This window comes from Calonectris borealis, chromosome 15 (assembly GCF_964195595.1).
Source record: "Calonectris borealis chromosome 15, bCalBor7.hap1.2, whole genome shotgun sequence".
Taxonomy (NCBI): domain Eukaryota; kingdom Metazoa; phylum Chordata; class Aves; order Procellariiformes; family Procellariidae; genus Calonectris; species Calonectris borealis.
Genome location: NC_134326.1, coordinates 6,609,088 through 6,629,285, shown reverse-complemented (window position 1 = coordinate 6,629,285; position 20,198 = coordinate 6,609,088). Strand labels below are relative to the sequence as shown.

Genomic DNA, 20,198 nt, shown 5'->3' with positions numbered 1-20,198 from the left:
GAGGGGCAACCCCACAGCTCACAGGCCTGGCGTCAGCGGCGCTTGTTGTGAGGCGCCCTGGTCGTGGCAGGAGCGTGCAGGAGGTCCGCGGGTCCGAGGGCAGCTCAGAGTCCCTGTGGGGCTATTCCGGGGGGCCATGCAGCCAGGGATGGGGCCAGCTCCCATGTTGCCAGGGCTGACTGTAGGGTGCAGGGCACGCAGCAGGCGTCAGGGCACCCCAAGGGCCCTCAGGGCTGGGCGGAGGGGTTCAGGCCACCACTGAGGAAGTGGGGGACGCACGGTTGGGCTGGGGTTGAAGAGGGTCACTTAGGAGCCCTGGCCAGGTTGGAGACTGATGCCAGGGGAGATCTGACCCCAGGCGGGGCTGGGGGGCCGGTGTCACTCAGAAGCAAGGGGCTGGCTGGGGGGGGTCAGTGCTGGGGGAGCCCTGGGGCAGGGCCATGTGTCAGTTCAGGGGAGCCACGGGGCATCAGCTCCTGCCCAGCTGAGGTGCTGGAGCAGAGCGCGAGAAGGCCCCAGCTGACTGTCCGGGTGCACCAAGGGCCGGCACCCCCCCGAGGGAAAGGGGCTGGGAGTCGAGTGGGCTGGCAGGGCAGCCACCTGGTCCCACAGTACCTGAGCCGGGCCAGGGATGGCAGCCAGGGTCAGCCAAGAGTCCAGATCGTCAGACAGATCCATGGTGATGAGGTCCGAAGTTGAGCCAGGAAGGTGAGTCAGTAAGGGAGGTCAGGATCAGGTCCAGTGACAGCAACCAGGGTCAGCCACAGTCTAGTGATCGCCAGGCAAGTCCATAAAGATGAGGAAAGGCCGAGATCAAGCCGGGAAGTCAGTCTGTGGGTCAAGTTCCAGGTCCAGATTACTGGGGTCCGTGGCCAAGCACAGGCATGGCTGTTGCTCCAGCCAGGCCCCAGCAGCAAAACCTCAACTTCCACCCGCTCCCACAAGAAGGGGTGGTCGGCCCTGGCCGGGGCCTCCTGCAAGAGCACATGGCAGCCTCTGCCCCACAGGTACGCTCTCAGTTGGCCCCAAGCCCAGGGAGTCAAACCCCCATAGCAGTGAGGGGTTGGAGGGAGGAACGCTCTCACAGCCTTTACAAATAGTTGTGGTAAATTCTGCAGTGACATTAATTTTCTCTGTACCGGAGTCAGCAGGCCTCACACCTATCACAGGCTCAGAGAAACAGCTGGGCTGGCAGGGACCTCTGCAGGGCTCTGGTCCAAACCGCTGCTCAAAGCCGGCCACCTACAGCAGGCTGCTCAGGGCTTTTGCTTCGCTACACCAAGTGACGTACCTGGAATAATCTGTTGCACTCCATTATCATGTGGGCCAAGCCCTGCGTTGCTGCCAGGTTCTCACTCAGCTCCCTCTGGTCTGGCTTCCCCAAGCTGCACTTCCTCTGACTAGATCTACGGCGAGGGGAAGGCGAAAGGAAGGCTGTGTGAGCAAGGTGCTGCGGACCCCAGGTACAACACGCCCACTCTGCCCGGGGCTGGAACCGGCAGCTTCAGTAAAAACACTGCAGCTGCATTGAAGGACCCTTACGTGCCGTGTAGGGGCTCATGTTACGTTACTGCAGCGAGGTCCATAGACAGCATTCCCTCCCAGCACACCCCGAAAGTGCCCAGGGCAGTACTGACCAGTTGTAATACAGGGCCAAGACAGGCAAGTCAAGGCTTTTTACTCCCCAAACACATCATCACACACTTGGCCAAAGACAGCCAGGACTCCAAACTGATTTGTGTGCAGCCTTCAAATACCAAGCTCCTTTGATACCCTGCAAAGCCAATGCAGCACGTTCTAAATCCTTTGGCGCAAACCACACCAAACACGTTTCGAAAACAGTCCCCTCTTAATTCATAACCGTTATATGACATCATTAATCCTGGCTTCTGATACTTTTATCTATGTGCATTCCTGCCAAATGGCTTGAAATTTGGGTGGAAGATAAGAGTCCTCAGCGCTGCTCCTCAAAGTCAGACCTGTCAGCTTCTACCCTTTGAAGTCAGAACCCTGCACTACCGCATTAATGCCCAGTTACAAAAAAGCTGAAACTTCAAAGCATCCTGGCTTCTAAGCAGTGACAACAAAGAGAAAACTCAGTTTCTATTTTTGGTCCTAATATTTCAGCATAATGTTTATGTAAACCAAAGAGGTACAACTCTCAAAGTATGATTCCCAGGTGCTCAAACGCAACCGCCATCTGGGAAGGACCTGCTGCCACTACAGCTCCATCGCATCCCCAGCTGCCCTCGCACCGACCACACGGCTCCCGGCCACGTGCTGGCTCAGCCCTGGGCTCTAGGCATTTCCAGATGTTTGGTGCCATTCAAAGAAAAGTCCTTAGTGTTTTCTTTCCCCTCTCCGTGCTATCCAGAGCCTGCGTTATTATCCTCAAAGATGCCAATAGCATATCTGACAGCTTCTGCTTTGGAACCAGTCCTCATGTGAGGTGATGAACTCACTACTCTGGTGGTGCACAATGTTTCCATCAACGTCAGCTGTCCTCTTCTACCCCGATACGTGTCTGTCCATACACAGGAGCATGGAGTAAAGCAAACAGCCCTGCCTCAGGAGACCAGATAAGGCATGAATGCTCTCAGAGATTATTTGTCTACTTTGGCCCAAGGGCACCTTCCTCCCTGCACGTACAAACGGGATGTTATGCAACCCAGATACTTTTACTTATTCAGATAAATTTACAGCATCCCTGTGGCTCCGTTTGGCAGGAGCGATCCCCTTATCACCCAGCAGAACTAGTGCCAGCAACTGCTGCACTCTGCCAGATATCTGCAGGGCCTTAAAGCTGCACCTGGCCTTAGGTTGCCAGTGCAGGAGCTACATTTTCAATGGCCAGCACCACCTGAATGCAAAGAGTGGCCACACGCTGGGTTCCTGGGCCGCTGGACCTGTGGGCAACGGCAAAGAGCACAGCAGCTGTGGGGGAGGCAGGCGAGCTCACGTGCAGGCTAGTCAGGAGCGTGACAACGGGGCCTTGCCGTTGTTCCCTGCGCTGGACAATGAGCTGCTGGATCGCTGCTGCGCTGTGGTCAGCTCCTGCTGGACCTGAACAACCGTATTTGAGACACACCCCAAGACACTTGCACGATTTCCCCCTTAAAAGCAGACACTGATCCTAGGCCAGGAGAGATTGTTCCAGCAAGGAACACTATGGACAGCAGCAATGCCAGCATTAAGATGCTAATACCTAGTGGAGGAGGAGGAACTATCCCGTCTCAGGGTGTTGAGGTGAAACAATGACGGTGCAAGACAGACAGCAATGTTGGTTGGGGTCATCTGGTTTTCCTCAACAAAAGCAACCACATCGCGTAGAAAGAACAGGAGGATTTTCAAAGCTTCTCGGTTTTCTTTTGGGAGAAGGAGAATAGCAGCCTGGACAGCCTGAAACTGCTGATCCTTCGGCACGTCTGAAAACAGAAAAAAATGATGAAAATCACATGTGACTCGCAGAGGAAGCATCCACCAACAGGGTCCCAAGCAGGGCATTGTAGGTTCACCCATCCTCCTGCCGCTCTAGCTCAGAACAGACAGCACAAAGGCCATTATCACAGTCACCGCACACAAGCAGGGTTTTCTCCTGTTGCCTGTCAGGGTGCACATTCACACCCGGGTGCTGGTGCTTGCCTTCCAATTGATCTTGAACGCCATGCTAATGAACTCCTGAACAGCTCTGGTCTCAATCCAAGTAACGGCTTGTCTCCCCATAAAACACTACTGTGGATGACACTTTGGAGCAGACAGCTACTCTACTGTCTTTCCCTTTCAGCTTCAGGCATGACGAGGACAGATGCTCTCGGATAACTCAATCGAGAGAACAATGTTTTGCCAAGAGATTTGAATTCTCACTGAAACCCACTGAGACTGTGTGCGCAAACAGCTCCTGCGGGAGAGCAGGTATGATTCAGCCTGCCACGCAGCCCCGTCATGAGGATTTCGCCAGTTTACACCGCTACAAAGCGGTATTCAAGCAGAATACACAAAACGCTTCTTGGTGAAAGCAGCACATTTCTTATCTCCAAAGATAGTAATTTAATCAGGGCACTTGCTGACGTCACACCTGGCACAAAATGGGTGATTAGGGGGAGTAGAATTCAGTCACTTGCTGTTTCTAGCCCAAAACAAGAGACGGGAGGTGGACAGTGGCCAGGTTATAATAAATGGAAGAAAACGGTTCCACATCCATTGGACATAGGAATTATGGACCTCCGTACAAAAAGGTTTTGTGGATGTAAAAAGAAAACTTGCTTCAAACAAATAAACCGTTTTCAGACAAAATTCTAAAAGCCTGACAGGTTAAAAAAAAAAACAACCACCAAACTTTCACGAGCCTGCACCATACACAGGACGGCAGCAGCTCATGTACTCACGTCAGTAAAAGTAACATAAAACAGGCTGAAAACCAGCCCACTCAGAAATCCCGTACTTGGACTTTCAAAACCTTTTCTCAAAAGAAGCAGCAGCTTGCCTCTAGCAACATCATCGAAAGTCCCTACAGCAAGCTCCTTCCCCAACCCAGCTGCTTTTTGAAAATGAATTCCTCGTGGGCAAAGTACTGGAGATGGAACCTGTTTAAAACTACATTCAATGCTAGATTCCAGCTTCACGGTCCCTTCTCTTCCAGGTTGAGTCTCAAGGACAGTAACAGCGAGAGCACAGGCAGAAAATTGCTGGTGTTTCCAGGCAAAGATGATGTTTCACAGCAACTGTGCTTGGGCACCTTAATAAAGCAATTTCTTCAATATAACATGACTTCTTGCACAAGGAGCTATTTCATACCATGGACAAGGGGACTGGATTCTTTCTTAATTTTGCATAAGGAAATGACCATTTAAAAACACAGTTTAGGAGGGCTGCTACGTTTGTTATCACACTCATCCTTTAAAGACCAGAAGAGACCAATGTTAGAAAACAGCTGGCCCACAGGACGCAGATGTGAAGCTCGTAAATCTGGAGCCACGGTGAACTCATCTTTTCAGAAACGTCCTGCCTGACTTGTCTCCTCTGACTACAAGGGGACAGGGCACTGGCCACTGCCTTGTACAGCTGAATATTAAGATACTCAAGGAACTGGAGGACTATAGCTTTTGTGACCTACATTGGTAGATGTGGAGGAAGGATTCACAGAGCCTGCTAGTAAAGATAGGCTCGGGAAGGTCTCGGAAATACTGCTTCACCATATCGGCCACATCAAATGCTGACTGCCCTTCGTAACATACGTTGTTCGGGTTGGTTTCATTCATCTCTCTTAAAGACAGAATCCTGGATTTAACACCGGACTTTCGGAACAGGCCAACCTACAGGTAAAAGAAAATATTAAAGACAAAGAGAGGACTCATCAGGAATCAAAACTCTTGACAAATAATTGATCCTTCACTTTCCTTTGGATAGCTAAGACCCTATGGTAGTGGGATCTAACACCAGAACATTTTTGTGTCATTAGAGCAGCACGGATATTCCTCCCAGGCAAACCATGACTGCTGCCCACAGAACTAGCTGTGAAAAACACACCAATTTCCATGTTTGTTTGCTTGCTTTTTATTTAATGCAAAATTACTCGTTTTTACTTTCAAGATCATTACTATTGACATCTGTCAGTTTGCTTGAGCAGGCTATGTTCACACATTAGAACGGCAAGTTTCTAGTGCACCAGTGTGTGTTCATCCAAAAGCAAATGTACGTTGATGCCCGTGGCGGAGCAAACAAACTCAGACTGTGAGAGCCACAAGGTTCAGGGTGAACATCTGGTATGTCTGATACACCTAATACAGCTACAGGTTGGCAAAGGGCAACTGCCATTCCGAGGGAAATTATGATTTTATTTTTAATATGCCAATCCAGTTTCAGACAAAACCTAGATTTAGAAGTTTCCCCATGAACTTGACCGCAACAAAGCTTCTGCTGAAAGTTTCACTGTGTGCCACTGAGACGGTATTTACATTCATTGGTTTATTTATATTAACCGAATAGATACCACGACCTCAAACACACTCCCTCTGTAAGAAACTGACTGCTCACACTCCAGTATGTGCCACCAAACTGCACTGTAACTTCACAGGATGCACACATTTTTGTACTATTACACACCTACACAATTGCCAAGCACAGAAAAAGAAAGCCCTTTCTTTAACTAGGATCTCTCGTGTCATGGGGTCTCCTATTTCTGCACCTATGCTACGGAAATAGCACATGCAACACACACTTTCACTGCCACACACACACCTCCACTTAGTGGATAAATATGGATTTGAGATCCAGAAAAAGATGTTATAGGCACTGTCATGGTTTAACCCCAGCCGGCAGCCAAACACCACACAGCCACTCGCTCGCTGCTCTCCCCACATGGGATGGGGGAGAGAATCAGAAAAAAAATAAAATTCCTGGATTGAGATAAAGACAGTTTAAAAGAACAGAAAAGGAAGGGAAAATAATAATAGTAATAATAATGATGATAGAATATACAAAATAAGTGATGCACAATGCAATTGCTCACCACCCGCCGACCGATTCCCAGCCCGTCCCCGAGCAGCGCTCACCGGCCCCCGGCCAACTCCCCCCAGCTTATACACTGAGCATGACGTCATATGCTATGGAATACCCCGTCGGCCAGTTGGGTCAGCTGTCCTGGCTGTGCTCCCTCCCAGCTTCTTGTGCACCTGGCAGAGCATGGGAAGCTGAAAAGTCCTTGACGAGCGTAAGCACTACTTAGCAACAACTAAAACATCAGCATGTTATCAACATTATTTTCATACTAAATCCAAAACACAGCACTAGACCAGCTACTAGGAAGAAAATTAACGCTATCCAGCTGAAGCCAGGACAGCACTCCTCTAATATGTCTTATCTCTACTTAGTGGTACATTTCAGCTGAAACAAGATTAATTATCACATTACTCTGGCACTACCAGCAACCACAGAACAGAGGGACTAATGACATTGTGTGGTAGATTTACTTCCCCAGGGAGCAGAGACATGCCACCGCACCAGGAGAAGACAGCTTGACCTCCTGCACCGCGAGAACTGACTGCAGATGATTTCAGTGGGGCAAGGCACAAAAATACAATACAGGACTAAAGGCATCCCCAGAAGGAAACAGCATTGGTGTTTCCTCACAGGCCACCTGCTCAGACCTACACCCTTCTGCCTATTCAGAGCCTTAGGAGGCAAGAAAGTCCCTCGCAAAAGCTGGAAGCAGAGACTGGCTCCCTGGAGCGGATCCGTTTATGGAGCAGAGCTGCTCTGGGCTGCCTCAAGTTCATACCTGGTCAAGAAAGTGGCTCCTTAGATAGTCCAGTGCTTGCAGTATGCCGTTGGGCAGTGGGTGGCTTGTTCGCTGAACATTCAGAAGCAAAGGAACCCCAAACACATTTTTGTCCTTGTAGTCAGAGGCTTTTATTTTTTTAATGAACTTTGGTATAGTCCTGAAAACAAAAACCAGTGCATCCAATTATTAGCTCTCCAGCCCAGTTCCGCCTGCTACTTTAGTTAGCCACTTTAGCATGGGAAAGGATTTAGTGATACTTGCCACATCCCCAAATCCTGCCACATACCTGTACACATAGCGTCGTAAGAAAGAGAGAAAATCATTAAGAGCAATTACAGGGATGACTTCCTCATTTCAAAACTGAGATTAGCTTTAATAAAGCATCCTCATGTGAAATACGTTCCATCCCTTTAGGACACTGCAGGCTTTTTTCACTTTTTTCTATATTCAGGTACCAGACCCCTATCACAAGATGCTAACTGATATTTCTAAGTAAAAGTCCTACGAGTGACTGACTTTGTCGTTGTTTTAGTTCAAACTGGGACTTGATACTGAAGAGATGGATTCTCAGCCCAGCCAGCTCTCACCTCAGGTCCTGCAGAAGGACCTCTGAAGGACCTGCAAATGGGCAAATTTAAAGAGGAAACTATAACGAGCTTTAAAATCAGTAACAACATGACCCCCAGCGAGGAGCAGAAGCGCAGTCCATAGCAGAGGAAATCCTGGAGCCACTGAAATACCCAGGAAGCTGCCAGCAATTTAACAGGATGAAATTCCTCATCTTGAACATGTGTGATCTAGGCAGACAAGGAAATTCAGCTGCTTCCAGCAAATCCTCTTTCCAGCACAGGTTGCTTTAATATTAGACAACTTACCAGTTCCAGCCCTGCTTACTGGAAGGGGAGTATCTGTCCATTAAAGCAGTGAGTTTCAACAAGGCCAGCTTTTGTGTCCGGGCGAGCTGGGCAGCTGACTGACCGTCAGCCTGGATGGGAAGGCTTCCCAAGCTCACGCTCTCCTCCACAGGCCAGTGTCGCTTCCCGTGCCTACGGGATAAATATTAAACAATATTAGGACTATTTCCGTTGTCCCTGTTAGTTTTCTGCCTGCATCTGTGAAGACTGAACGACCTGCAGTCCCCAAGCACCATAGGGTTAGTAGCATTTAAACAAGGCGCTTCTCATCCAGGAGCTACGCTGGCAACACAGAACATTTCAATGAGAAATACCGCAAGCTGGCCATAAAGTCTGATTCCAAATGTCTAAGTGCCCATGCAGGCTGTGAGCGCCCTGCTTTCACAGAGCTCAGGGCAGACGTAGACACCAGAGTGCCTACAGAGCAGCAGTACCTGGCACCAGCGGTGCCGCGCTGCTACCAGAGCAGACTCGCTTAAGAATCCTTTGTTCTGGAAAAGCAATTACGTTTTGCGTGGGGAGAATCAATGGGGAAAGGTTCCCGAGGGGCAGTCTGCTAGGGAAACCCAAGGGTGGCTGACCTGTTGGTCTTTCTAGAGTCTGTCATGTAAGCCAGGTCTGCAGAACTGATCTCCTTGCCCAGTTCACAGCTGCTCTCTCCCTCGGTGGTTGGGAGGTCTGCTGTTGAGCCCTCTGTTTCAAGACAGATTTCTTTAGGTGCGGATGGATACAGAGAGGTCAAGTCACTGGCAAAGTCCAAACCCCCATCATCTGAGAACTTCTCTGTCCACTGATCAACCAACTTTTTGAGACCATTGACATCTTCTATCACATTGTTCAATTCTGTAAAAACATCATCATCACCAACCTCTGTTGCCTCCAGCTTATCAAGTTCAATATTGGGCATGTTGTCGTATACACTTAGCCTGTTATCTGTGCATGAAAGGGGGCTCCTGGGGGCTTTGGAGTCCTTGGAACTGCTTCTGCTCTGGCTCCTTCTGCACCCATGAAAACTCCCAGTTCTCCAGTTGACAGAAGAGTTGTCTACGGGAGACAGGGAACTGTTTGCAAGTGCTTTGGGGAAAGTGCCAGGTTTATGGCCTTGTGGTATTTGAAACATCTGGTTCATTCGTAACTTCATGTCATTTTTTAGGATTTGCTGAGATAGATCATTCCACAGCAAGAGCTGGCTAGAATCCAAGCCCTCTGCATACCCCCCTCTTCCTTCATAGTGGCTTCGTGGTTTTATAACAGGACTTGGAGTGCTCACTGTGCTGCTATTTTCAGACTGATTGCTGCTATTGCAACTCTGGGGAGAAAAGGAAGAATTGTTCTTTGTTTGGATGCCAGAGAGATCGGAAATATTTACACAGTTCAGCATCTTCATCTTTTCTTCATTAAGTCCTTCCAGAAGAACAGGTTCACTTATTATGGGTTTGGCCTTTGACTGACCACTCCTTAAGTTGCAGCTCCTTAAGTGCAACTTCTCCATTTTCTTTAGAAGGCTCTTCCTCTTTTTATATGGTGATTTATCCAAAAGCTTCTCCTCACTGGCGATACTTGAAAATTCACTTGGGGGAGGAGAACAACTAAAGGTAGAGTCCAGTGAAGCCACCTTAATTGAGGAACATCTTGAGGAACTCGTGCTGGTTTCCACATCTTCAAAAGGTTTTGGGAAGCTAGCAACGTCACTGTCACCACTGCTAGCACTGTGAATTGAGGACGCGTCATGTTTCTCGCCCTGATCCAGAAAGATAGTAGCCTCGCTGCTGATGCTCTTCAGTATTGGGCTGCCTGGGACGGAGGCACTAGCACCTTCCTCTCCTGGGAAACCTTCTAGGCTCTCGATACGACACCATCTCTGACTGCACCTCTCGTAAGCCCATTTGTTACTTATTGCACAAGGTTCATCATCTTCAGAGTCATCACTCTTAGAAGGAAGAAAAAAAAAAAAGTACAGTTCAAGGGCAAAGTTTGGCAAACTTGAAATTATCAAAAAACATAACAAAAAAGGAGACTTAATTTTTCTGCCTACCTCCAAAACCCCCAAGAACAACATATGGAAACGTAACCATTCAGTTACTGAAGGTCTGCCCTGAGCTCTGTTCTGTTAGTTGAAAAACATGCTGACAAATTACTCCCAAGCATGCTGACAAATCTGGTAAGTTTACACAGGAAAAGATGACAGATTTGATCTGAGGATGAAAAATTCTGTTTTGCGGCAAATCCAGAGGTTTTGAAAGATAATTGTATTGGGTTTACACGGCCCTTCCTAAAGCCAAACAAATCAAACACTCTTTCACGCTTCTGTGACTAAACCTCACCCATTTTCAGGTAAAGAAGCATTTGGCTGTGGGACTGTGGCCGCACCAATACCTGGAGCACCCTCCTGGAGACCTCAGCCCCAGCGGCCATTTCCCCCAGGTGCTCCGTCTGCTGAGTTGTCCCCCCTCCGAGTGAGCGCCTGGCCAGCAAACTGTGAGAGATTCGGGAATGACCTGGCTCTCCTCTGCGGACCCTGCCCCATTCTTTCCTGACGGCAGAGCAGAACTTTCCAAAATACTAGACATTTTTCCAAAAGATGACCTTATTTTCTTGCTAGTCCTGCAGTTAATCCGTACCTAAGACGCTTTATGATCCTGGTGTTAACCAGCCAAGCTGTGGCTGTAACTCTTTTATCTACAGTAATTTTGCAGGAGAGGACAAAGCTAAAACCTATCTAGCTTCTATTGGCTGGACATTTGACATTGGCTGACACTATTTGGATTGTCCATTTTAATTTTTTATCCTTCATTCAGTCAATAAGAGCGAAATTTCACTTTCAGTCCTTAAATAAGATATGAAACCACTCAGGAAAGCAATAAAAGACATGCTGAGGTGGGGCCTTGGTGCAACTATTGGACAGTAACGTGTGTCAAATTATTTTTAAAAACTGTTTCAAAACCCACACCTAACCTACCTTACAAAGTTACAAAATGAACATTACATAATTTCAATCTCCATTACTACGTTTTTCAGCAGAAAATGCAAATGGAAGAGCTTTGCAGGATGGAAAAGAATAGAAAGAAAAGTTCAGAAACTGCTAATCCTTTATAGACCTTTTAAAAGGTTTTTGATATAATAGCTAAACACATTTTTAATGAGAAAATTAACTGTATTTTATAATACATTTTAATAAACATACCCGTTTCCTCTGACGGCTTATTTCCACTTTCATTGATGCACACTTGTTCAATGTGTTCAACCGCCTAGGGTATAAGAAAAAAGACAGAAGTTTTAAATTTAAACTATTTTATTTCTTGAAAACAAGCATGCACCAAACTAGCTGTGAACTTCTACCACAGAGTCTTCATTATTGGTGTCAAAGACTGACATTCTGTTAGAGGTTCTCCATACATTTTGCCAAAAACAGCGCCAACTAACAACCCCATGATGTTCACAGTTCCAGTTCTGCCATCTTAAAATTAGAGAAAAGGACCATAATTAATCAGTTAATTTAAAATCATGTGATGAGCTTTAATGATTGTGAAAAACTGTATATTGATTTAAGATTTTGAAAATGAAAGAAACTCTGAGTGGGCTTCTGAAAAAAATTTTAAAAATGAAGACATTACCCTGTATCCTTGGAAGGACTTTATTATCTATCATTTTAATTAAAACACGTGGAATCAATAAGGCCCCAAACTAGCCAGTCACTTATCTGTCAAACAAGTATGTGGTGTCAACAGGGAGGCAGCCTTCAAGGAACACTCAGGACAGAAGTCATATCAAGAAACAAAACTTATCCAAATTTCTCTAATATCTGCTGCGCGTCAGGGATGTGTATGCAAACAGCTCCTGCTGGTGCCCCCGTTACAAGCCGAATTTGAATTCAGGTGGCCTACCAATACAGAAAAGGATCCAACCACTTTGCCAGAAGAGGAACTTTCCAGTCCCTTAAGGGTTAGAAAGACTTACTGCGTCCCTTGGATCAGCCACGCGGTGTGGCACGGACAGTCTGGAGTTCACCTCACCTGCTAAACAATCGCATAAGGAGGAGGCTTCCCCAACTGCAGTAGGTAGTGATGTAGAATGCCTCTACCCTACCCTGGCACTCTTCCACGGGGAAAGTCCAAAGAACAGTGAGTTTGACTTTGCACTGACGATGCAATTTCACTTGTGTGCTGTGAACGGCTGTGGCAAAACAATAATTTCAAATCAAATACCTTTGCTTCTCACTCAAAAAAATATTCAGGAAAACAAAACAGAAGATGTGTCTCTTGTGCAGATCATTTTTGCTGTTTATCTCCTGGAAGAGCTCTGGGGAAGCTCGCTAGTCAGAGGAAATCCCTGCACTCTGTAATATGCAATTCTAAAGAGCAAACTGTCATGCGACCATATGCTTGCAGGGAACTGATTATTCTTTCCCAGCCTGCAGACATTTCACATTACAGAAAATACAGATTTGATGCTTAGTATAACGTCACTGAGACCTTGGCTGAAGACGACCTGCAGACACATGCTTACTTTACCTTTAAATTCTTAAAACAACCAACTTCAGTGGAACTAAAGTATGGGCTTAAGCATTTTCCTTCAGTCGTAGCATTGGTGACTTTGTTAGTCTCTGACAAAAACTAAGGCATGGAAGACGAATGACAAATAACTATGGAGCCTGGAGGTATTAAAGATGATTCATAATTAATGTTTACCTGAATAGTGATTCAATCGCATCTCCATCTAAAAATTCATGATCTTTCCTCACAGTTTTTACATCAATAGGAAACTGCATATCTGTAAACAAAAAGAAGTCGAGTCTGAAATCTGAGTTATAATTGCAGAGACTTTGAATTTTGCAACATATTTATCGTAGGTGAAATCAATCTAAATCTATTTCTATAGCTATATATTTACACAAATGTCCTTCAAGTGAGGATCGGTTCCTTACAGCAAGTGGGAGAATAGAAGTAGGTATCTGCTTGCTGTTAGCTACAGGTAGACAAGCATTTGCTGCATTTCCAGGAGCCTGCGGTGACTAAGTACTATAGCCAAGAAATACAAAATTAAAGTTTTACTTTGGTTAGGTTCTCTGCACCTTCTGCCTTCAAGTACAGTATAAAACTAGGAGTATTTGACATGAGCTTTTGCCGATGGTAAGGTGACACATGCTCGTTGAGGTGTAGTGAGCCTGTGCTTGAAGCTAATCAACACACCAGCTGAGAGCTGAATGATCCAGCTTCTGAGATTTAGCCTTGCAGATGAGGGAACCAGTGAGATCCATCGGTATTTTCTTGGCTTACTTTTTAAACATAATTTACCTAGTCAAGTCAGGACACTGCATAAACAGCAAGGTAATACAGGGGATTCGTTATCCAGAAGCACGACAACGTACATTTCCAACAAGCTGTAAGATTGACAGCTTATGTAATAAAATCTGCTGCAGTCAGACGGGAAGCATTTCCACGAGACATCACGTTTCATAGTATACAGCTTTCAAATTTGGCTTTCTTGCTTGACTTCCAATTTTTAATTTTGCAGTGAACCGGGGAGGTGGGAATGAGAGCAGGCAGAAGTTACTGTTTGTTCTTTTAACTGTAGTTCTTTGATAAAATCTCTCTTAAAAATAGATTAGCTTTTGTTACATTCAATGTTTGTAACAATAAACGTATTTTAAAGAACAGTTTTAAGGTATAAGCATAAATGCCTGAAAATTATAGCCGTTCTCAACAAAGCCCTATCTGCCACACAAGTAATAAGCACTCTTTGTAGCTTTAACAACACGAAAACATGCTGAAATTGCATTCTTTGACTGTGGCTGGCTGCTTCTCAGTATCTGTTTTAAAAACTTATGATTGCAAGATGATTTTTCCAACATTCTTCTTCAATAGAAAACAATCTTGCTCAAGACCAAAGGCTGGGGAGCCTTAGATGAGTTTTGGTTGCAATCAGTGAGTCGGAAAAACCCCCAACACTCCAAGCAAAAGAGCCTGAGAAAATTATAAGCAACTAAAAAGCACAAAAGCAGAAATTTGACTGAGTTACAGTCTATGGTAATAACCAGGAAAGATTTGGTCCTTTACAGAATTCTACTGAGTCCATGCTAACCTAATTAAGATCTCACTTCTGCAAGAACACATACCAGGTTACTCTTCTTCTACAGGTTTGCATGAAGATATTGCAGAATTTGGAAGTGCTTCCATCAAAAGTGTCAGGTTCTGAAAGATTATTTACGTAAACAATTCTACCTGAATTCAGTGTCAGCTGCTTGACAAGTCTTTGGGATCATACCTTCAAATAGCTGAGCGTACTGGGGAAAACCAGCAGCTCTCAGCCAGGCGCAGGCTTCTCTGGCTTCAATTTCTGCAATGAGAACATAAAATTGTTCGCTTACAGTGCTCACAAGAGTTAGTGCTTTCACAATAAAAGCAAGCTAATTTTATCTGATGGATTCTCAGAGGCTCTTCTATATGACTTTTTTGTTAATACATTACTAAAAAGAAATTCTTGTATCCCATACACTTATATGTACATAGCTCTGGAGTAGTCATTCCAACACAGGATAGATAGCACACATACGAGAGCCTAGATGTGAGTGCATACTTGAGATGTCATACATCGGTGTGCATCAACTACCCCTGAGATCTGGGCAGTGAAGCATCTGGTATATGTCGAAAGAATCGCCAGAGAAGGGCGTATGACACACGTCTATGCCCTCGCGCAGCAAAGCCCATTCATGCATTCCAGTTCTGAGAGATGGTGACAAGACACAAACAAATCCTATAAATAAGCTGAAAATGCTATCACAACATTAATAACCCTGGACACAGCCTAAGCATTCCCAGAACAAGAGTTCTCAGGAGTACCTGTTGCTAGGGTCTATCAATATTTATTTCCTTGCCAACTACCAACGCAACTTGGCAGTCACGTCAGCGCAGCAGATGTCAAGAATCAACCGCTCATTTTGTGACAGTCCATAGAGCCCCACGGCCAATACTGTAACATTCCCACAGGAACAGGAGCAGAATATAACTTCACAGAATCACAGCACACTCACCAGATGCCTCAAAAACATAAAGATGTTTAGCGTGAGTACATGCCAGCAGGCTCTAAACTCGGCAAATACTAGAAATCACTGGGTCTGTTGAAGAGGAGAGGATTCCCATACTACACTTCTTGTACGCCTGGAGTTCTATTAACTCCAGCACACGTTACAACAGACACCAACCAAAAGGCAAAGACTGCTTTGAAAGAAATGTTTTAAAAGTACCTCAAAATCAAGCATGGTCAGTAGAGAGAAATGTTTTTAAAGCACCTTAAAATGTAGCATGCTAGGCTAGAGAAACAGACCTGTTTCTTAAAACTGTTTTCTTTGCACATACACTCAAAGATTAGGATTCCAAGGCAGTTCACATACATACCTATTCAAATTCGCTGCTTGCTTTGCTCTACCTTCTCAGTTGTAAGTCATCACTGCAACAGACTGAAGAAACTCATCAAAAAACTTGCAGAACTTCCATGATTTTATTCTTCTACTTCTAAACTTTAAATTATTTCCATTATCACTTGATTCATTTGGACAATGCCAACCGTAACAAAGGCTTTCCTGCACAAAACTCTATGGCTTTTTCATCTGAGAATAAGGCGATACCACAGGATGATAAGGAAATTTCTACATAAAACAGATGCATGACTCCTTATTTTTCCCAAACTGCAGAACAGAAACTAATTTCTTCCACAATAGCCTATATACACTATGCCTACATTTATTACTATACTTAGTGCTGTAATTTATCATAATCTTTATCATACCACAGCATTTACTGAATACCAAGACAGGGGACTGATAAAACCCAAGCATTGTACTCACAGAGCAAAACAGGAAAGAAAAAAAATCTGTCAAAAAGAGCCGGGAGGATGACCAGCGAAAGTCTTCACAAAGACAAAGTGACTCTCACTTAGAAAAACCCAGTAGACTCACGCAACCAGCTCAGCTGTGGAGAAACTGTAGCTGTCCTCATGCCAGACCTCACGTTAAACCAGTCAACTGGAGCCTGCGCACGCTTTCCGGAGCTCACACAGGAGAGCGAGAGGTGAAGCTTCCCCAGTCCCCAACGCGGTAAAAGTACAACTCTATTTTTAGAGCAAACCAAGCCACGCACAGTGATGCAAATAAGAACAGGCTAGAAAATATTTTGCAGCTAGTGATGACATTTTCAATGCATATGACTGAAAATGCAATGACATTCTCACACTTAGAGGTGGCCTCTTCCATAGGACAAGGACACAGGAGCTGGGGGAATTTTCTTTGCTAATGTAAATCTTCAGGCCTTTTAACACACCTTTGCACAGCCCCATGCTGCAATGCCACTGCTGTGTTAGGAGACCACACATGAAGCCCTACTAATTTCTTGGCCTGCATGTCTACAATTATTTGCCATTAGATTTGCGGTGATTATTTCACTGTTAATATAACTACCAAAAGTGTCCTACTGAAACCGCTGTATTTCAGGGACGTCTATGCTGCCTCCTCCCAATCCTACTGGAAATTGAAATCATAAAGGGAAAATGGATGCCTGGGAATTTTCCTCTGATGAAAGGAAATTCCCAGACCAGCCTGTATTACTATGATGATGATCAATGTGGGAGGAGGAAATAAAAAGAAAATAAGAAATAATTGCTCAAAAAGAAGTAACTGCTCTCCATAGGGCTGCACTCAGTACTGACGTGCAAGACTGCTTGGCTTTTATGGCATGTGCAGCCTGAAGGACAAGTGAAAACTCGTTAGATAGTAACGGCAGAATACAGATGAAGCACCCCAGCAGTGCTCTCCGTCAGGGACTTCGGAGAGTTCTTAAGATCTGGGAATAAAAGTCACGTAAAGAAGACGCAAAAGAGATGTAAAAGAAGAGCAATAATCATGAGTAGATTAATGGCTAACACTAACAGATCCACCTTGGGCAGCAACTGTTATGAACGTGCAACAGATACTTACAGAACCTGCCCTAATGGAGGTGCTAAAGTAACGATCACAGTTCTGGCAACTTGCACAACGCTTTAAGGCATGCATTTAAAAGTGGCCAAAGTTCGGTTTCCTATGTAAGATTCCTTCACAAAAAGCAGAGACAACCTTCTTGAAGACTCTTTGGAGCTATTGAAAGGACCCTCACACTATTGTTTTGGCAAGACAAATAGTACCGATGAGCCATTTGTGCAGAAGACCCATTCCTAGCTTCTGATCCTAGCTTGGCTTCACAGCCTGTCTACTCCGCCTCGCCATGCAATGACATGCACCATGCAAACCCAGCCTCACCGACGGGTTAGAATTTGCTTTCCCATTTCTATAGTCGCACAGTCACTAGAAAAGAACCTTCCAGGTTTACCCATCTATTAGTAGATGTACTAATAGACACAAGCCGGCAGCAATTGCTTCGTCCTTCTTGATGTTAGAATAGCTGCTCAGATGCTTGTTGGAGAGAAGTTAGTGCTTCCTCAACAGAAACTGGAAACGGGGGAGCCTTCAGAAAGCCGGTACGAAGCTGCACCCCCAAATACTATTGCAATGCAGCGTATCTGCCTGTGAGCTAGATGTCATACAAGAGGATGACAATTTTTTAACGGATCTTTTGGGCGCTATCTGCGCAACTGAAACAGCAGAGCAACCTAAACATGCCACCTCCTTCTCATTAACTGATTTCATAATTAAGCAGATGAAAAAAAATTCATTTCCTCCAAAGCTTAATATTCTGTCTTAGATTAGAGGCTGCCAGCAAAATTTCCATGCCAAGCCAGCTGTTTCCCCATGGGCTACGGGTGACAGGTTACTACCAGATGTTTATGAGAAACAATACCCAAGTCCGTGAGCTGTGCAATCCGATGGCCGCACTCCGTTGCACAGGGCCGATCTGTGCTGAAGATGATTCAGCCCAGTCCCACCGAAAACAGCACTCAAAACGATGGCTGTGCCACAGCCTGCCTGCCCCAACGGCCCCCGCAAACCTTGCCCTCCGCGGCTGCTGCTCCTCCTTCTTCTCCCCTGTGGTGCCCCCTGTGCTCCGGGGCCCCAATATCTACATCAGCTTGGCTGACACCTCCTCGCCTCCATCCGCGTGGGCTTAAGACCTGAAAAACCACGTTCCCCCATCTGAGCACTCTCCTGTTTGCAGACTGGAGAGCAAACCCAGGCTCATCAGGTACTTAGAAACCAGATGCTACAACGTTAGATTAAACGTTAGATTAAACCCCGATCAGAACGAACATCAACGTTAACAGGAACGCTTGCAATAATTAAGAGACATCTGTGCTGAGGTTTAGGCATTCCCTCTGAGATGTTTTCCTCACAAGAAGCAGCACTTTCCTGACAACAAGGCAGAGGCAGCAACTGAGCCCAACGAGAAGCTGTACATGAAAGAGGCCAGCCAGTGTTAACTACATGATCACAAACTTCAACTAAAGAAAAGTGTCAAACCGTACTTCAAATTTTTAAAAATGCTTCCTTTAAATAAAATGGGAGAATGCAAACTTCTGTTTGGAAGCGTAAGTACAACGAACCTTATTCTCAGGCTGCAGCATGACTTCTCAGCGGCACAGACCTGCTGCCAAAGCAGGACTCCTGCTTCTCTCCCCTGGCTGCGTGTTCCTTCCCCTCCCCACCGCCACGGCCCAGCCTGTGCGAGCAGGCCCGGCCAGCCAAGAAACGATTCACTTTTTTTGGCATGATCAGGTTTGTGACGCTTTAGCTTCCTGAGTGGGCCACCACACGTTCAGATGAGCACCAGCGGCAAGACAAGGGCGGCGGTGGGCACGTGCGGGGAGAGCATGGGAACACGCAGCTGCGCTTAGGGCAGCTCAGCGTAGTACGGAGCCTTACCCTAAAGGTACCATTTTTCACAGAGGTCTCATTGCAGCTCTCCTATTTTCAAAGTGGTTTTTTAGGATATTTTTAAAAACCATGGTAGATGCATTACTTTTACTTCTCTCTTCATACAAAACGTTTTCCAGTTTTGAAAGATAAGAATCACATGGCGATCAGGTCTTAATTCATTACAGGGATTTGTGTTTAAGTCTGAATTGTCCAAAACCACGCCAGTGAGCTAACAGTTTGGGAGGTTTTCTGGCTGTCTGCAGCACCTCTACCTTAGTTACTCCAGGACCCCACTTGTCCACTTTTCTGCAGTGTGCAAGTGCGAAAAGGAACAGATTTTCTCAGCGTGCCAGCTAGGAGGCACTGGCACAGCCTCTCCTCCCCGTGCCACGCGAGTACGGACAGGAGAGCAGACAAGAGGGTAGGACTGACTCTCATTTGAATTTGAACTGACTGAATGTGACCACGTATTACACCAATCTGAAAGGAAATAGAAAAAAATCCAGAGAATTTTGTTCTTTCCCGTCATTATAGGAAGATTTTTTTCCCACATGGCACAAATCCTCCTACAACAGCAACAGACCAGCAGACGCCCGCAGCCCCCGCCTCAAAACCTGCTTGACTTGGCACAGCACGGCCAACGGTTCCAGCCCAGCGAGGTGCTGCTGCCTCCCCTCCTCACCAGCAAGCCCGAGCTGTCGGCCCCCGCAGCCTCCTCCGCAACGGGAGTCAACAAGCACCAGACATGCTTGGCAGCCGCATGTCAAACCCTGCAATGCATTTTTCCTAGAGCTCACGGGCCGTCGTGAGCTGGCAAGTCCTTTACACAGTGACTTAGAGCCTGCCATTATTGGGTGTGCTGGCAGCAGTGGAAGTGACAAGGCTTTTTCAGGGTCCATTTGGAGATAAAATTACGAGTTTCTCATTGCATCTTTCTGCTCTGTGTATCTTCCTGGGGCTATAAAAATTTGTATTACTTCCCTATGACTTACAGCTGCTAATAAGATATTTCGTTTTATACACCCTCTATGAAAAATGCATTTGCTGTGCTCGAACTATGATCTCCCGAGGATGTTCAGAACCACATTATACCAGCAACAGGATTTTCAAGAACTTTTTTTTCTGAAGTTATCTCCTCTTACTTAAAGAGAGAGTCTGAACATGTCGC

The 20,198-nt window shown here is 45.9% G+C and overlaps 1 protein-coding gene across 1 annotated transcript; it reads right to left on the bottom strand.

The window, feature by feature from the left end:
* Window positions 1-747: 747 nt before the first annotated feature.
* On the bottom strand, window positions 748-10,580 carry LOC142088621 (rho GTPase-activating protein 7-like). Its single transcript, XM_075164112.1, has 7 exons — window positions 8,775-10,580; window positions 8,155-8,325; window positions 7,277-7,436; window positions 5,114-5,312; window positions 3,206-3,425; window positions 1,292-1,406; window positions 748-831 (listed from the first exon to the last, which is right to left on the bottom strand). The coding sequence occupies exons 1-7, from the start codon at window positions 10,250-10,252 to the stop codon at window positions 814-816; spliced, it is 2,361 nt and encodes a 786-aa protein (XP_075020213.1). The 5' UTR covers window positions 10,253-10,580; the 3' UTR covers window positions 748-813.
* Between the last annotated feature and the right edge of the window lie 9,618 nt (window positions 10,581-20,198).

Bases quoted from the DNA above. Each gene is read 5' to 3' on its own strand.
- LOC142088621 (XM_075164112.1), bottom strand. From the start codon at position 10,252: ATGTTGTTCTTGGGGGTTTTGGAGGTAGGCAGAAAAATTAAGTCTCCT. The intron at 7,437-8,154 runs GTAAGTTGTCTA...TTTTGTTTTCAG, and splicing joins AGTAAGCAGGGCTGGAACTG to GACTATACCAAAGTTCATTA. The intron at 1,407-3,205 runs GTATTAGCATCT...CCCTCGCCGTAG, and splicing joins AGTTCCTCCTCCTCCACTAG to ATCTAGTCAGAGGAAGTGCA.